The following is a 2,707-nucleotide window of genomic DNA, read 5'->3' as shown; positions in this document are numbered from 1 at the left end:
AGTAGGCTAACCTACCTATGGAGAGGGCCATGCCAGCTCCACCCTGCCCCGGTGGTTGCTTGGAGACCTCCATGTCCCTAGCAGATGGGCAGTAGACACCATGTTGAGTGTGCCTCCCTGAGACCAGTGATGGTTCTAAGGGTCCTATAACTCTCCCTCAGTGCAGAGTCACTTGAGACTCTAACTCTCCGCCTCCTCGTTGTGTTTCCCAAGGAAAGAAAAAAATTCCCCTAGTGGTGATTTTGGTACAACCCAAATCAAGCCAGATTTTTTTTTTTTTTTTTTTTTTTTTTTTTTTTTTTTTTTTTTTGGAGCTGAGGACCGAACCCAGGGCCTTGCGCTTGCTAAGCAAGCGCTCTACCACTGAGCTAAATCCCCAACCCCTCAAGCCAGATTCTTGTTCACTTTATTTATTAATTCCTGTGAAAAGCAGTACAAAGTGGATGGCAAATTGAGCCACACTGGATAGCATATTTAAGAACAACCCTTCACTGCTATGAATAAAGTGTCAAGACCTTGGGCGTGCCCTCATCACGTGGTGTTAGCAGCCCTTGAGAGAGAATAACAGAGCTGGGTGTGGTAGTATATATCTGAAATTTCAACAGCGGGAAAGCTGAGACAGGAGGATGGTGAACTTGAAGCCAACTAGAGCTACACACTGAAAAAGAGGTCCCAGGATACTCCCCAGGATCCTTGGGATCTGAGGATACCAGCAGCTTTAGCTTATGTACTGGGGAAAGCAGGTCACGCAGCAAGGCAGAGCCCTCCCCTATCCTCCTCCAAGATCTATTTGGAGCAACCAAGTCACATGGAGTCCAAAAGGCAAGCTTGGGAAAATGGCCACCAGGCAGAGCTCTTGCCATTGTATGTACCACAGCCCACGCAGTCACTGCCTATGTGATTCCCTGGTTCACCCCCAAGGTTGGCTTCTGGCCTTTGCACTGTCCTCCCAACCTGACTCTCCATGCCCTGTCTTTCTTACAGCTGATCAAAGAGAAGCTATTAGACCTGCTTGGCAAAGAAGAAGAGGAAGGGAGCCACGATGAGAACATGGTAAGACCAGCTCTCTGTGGACTAGCTTGTGTAGGCAATACCAGATCTCCTACATATCAGATTAAATATACATTAAATATACATTAACTATACATTAAAGTTCATAACAATAGCAAAATCACAGTTATGAAGGAGCAACGGAATAATTTTATGGTTGGGAGGTCACCACAACAAGAGAAACGGTATTAGAGTCACAGCATTAGGAAGGTTGAGAACCACTGCTCTAGAAAAATCAGGCGCCCATTCCAAGTCCGGCCATCTTGCCCTCCCCCGAAACCATCACAAGTGAACCAAGTCAACTGCTGTGTTACCTTTGCTTGCCCACTGGAGTGTTTTAGAGGCTCCCACCCTGCCTCACAGGACTTTGCAGTAAATTTTTCTGAATGAATGACGGATGCCCCCCTTTCTTTTCCCTGTAGAGCACCTGTGACACAATGCCAAACCACTCTGAAACCATCAGCCACACTGTGAACGTGCCCCTGCAGACAGCTTTGGGCACCCTGGAGGAGATTGCCTGCTGACACCTCTCAGGCAACGCAGCACCTCCAAACAGACCTTAAAGGCCCAAGACCTAGGACAGGAGACAGCAAGCGCAGGTGGGATCGCCCCTGACGACTGAAAGAAGCAGAGCCCCCCATATGCACACATTGCGAACTTCTGCCAAACCTCACCTGGCCACATCTGACATGAACCGTCCCGGGCCCTGCGTCATGTCCCTCGCAGGACCGATGAGTCGCACTCCGGAACTGTCCAAGAACTAACCTGCCATCACATCTCACTGCCAGATGTACAAAGCACCTGCATGCTCAGACTTCTTACAGCGCCACCTCCACTTCCGACTTGTACGTGATATTTTCTCCGTGCGGTTTCCAGGGCCCACTCCGCTGCCCAGGCAATGGGACCAGGTTCCAGCCCCAAAGTCACCCTGAGCCCAGCTCCGGAATCGAAACTGCACAGTCAAGAAGGAAACCACAGAACTCTCTACGTTTGATCCTTGTGTTGTTTGTGACCGTTCTTAGCCTTGTCCTCCAAACTGGCCCAAGGGGCTACTGCACTAAAGGTGACCAGTACCAACCTCCTTCTTTTCCCAGCACCCGTGAAGGAGGTACAGTGGCCCGGGTGACCCCAGTATTTGTCCATGGAGCCACATTGTTCTCTCCCTGTGACACAGCTGTAGAGTCTGATTTTGTTTTGTTTTGTTTTGTTTAGGGCGGGGACTGTTTTTGTTTGTCTATGGAAGATTTGTTTTGTTCCGCTTTGTCTTACGGTCTTCGGTTTTGATGTTCTAAGGTTCGATTTGGGTTTTCCATTTTTTTTTTTGAGTTTATTTATTCGTGCTTCGAACCACAGTCATATTAAAAGCTGGTCTTGTGGAAGTGGCCACATCCTTCTGTCTTTTCTCTGCATCTAGGTCTCTGTCTCTGAGGGCTAATGAAAGTCTCAGGCCCGCCAGCCAAAAACCATGGAGAAAGGTTTACAGAGTTTCACCGACAGTGCTTACCTTTATAAGATGTAAACACTGTGTATTTTATCCTAAATCACAGCTTTGTTAGTTGACGGCGTGATCCACTAATAGGTTAAAACCTGGGTGCTGCAAAACACCACCTGATGTAAGTGTTATATATAAAACAGGGAGAGACAGAGAAGGCTACCC

General features: G+C 48.2%; 1 protein-coding gene across 4 annotated transcripts in view; it reads left to right on the top strand.

Moving 5' to 3' along the window:
• Asic2 (acid sensing ion channel subunit 2) overlaps nucleotides 1–2,429 on the top strand; it is a 1,063,476-nt gene extending 1,061,047 nt beyond the window's left edge. For 3 of the 4 annotated variants that reach the window (XR_015630264.1, XR_015630263.1, NM_001034014.1), the window contains 2 exon segments: nucleotides 985–1,053; nucleotides 1,473–2,429. Coding sequence is in view for 2 of the 4 variants with exons in the window: in NM_001034014.1 (NP_001029186.1) it covers nucleotides 985–1,053; nucleotides 1,473–1,574 (171 nt within the window). In the remaining 2 variants the exon portion in view is untranslated. 4 annotated transcript variants of the gene reach the window in all.
• The last annotated feature ends 278 nt before the right edge of the window (nucleotides 2,430–2,707 follow it).

Source organism: Rattus norvegicus, chromosome 10 (genome assembly GCF_021556685.1).
Source record: "Rattus norvegicus strain SHRSP/BbbUtx chromosome 10, alternate assembly SHRSP_T2T, whole genome shotgun sequence".
In the NCBI taxonomy this organism is placed as follows: domain Eukaryota; kingdom Metazoa; phylum Chordata; class Mammalia; order Rodentia; family Muridae; genus Rattus; species Rattus norvegicus.
This window is presented reverse-complemented; position numbering and strand designations above follow the sequence as displayed.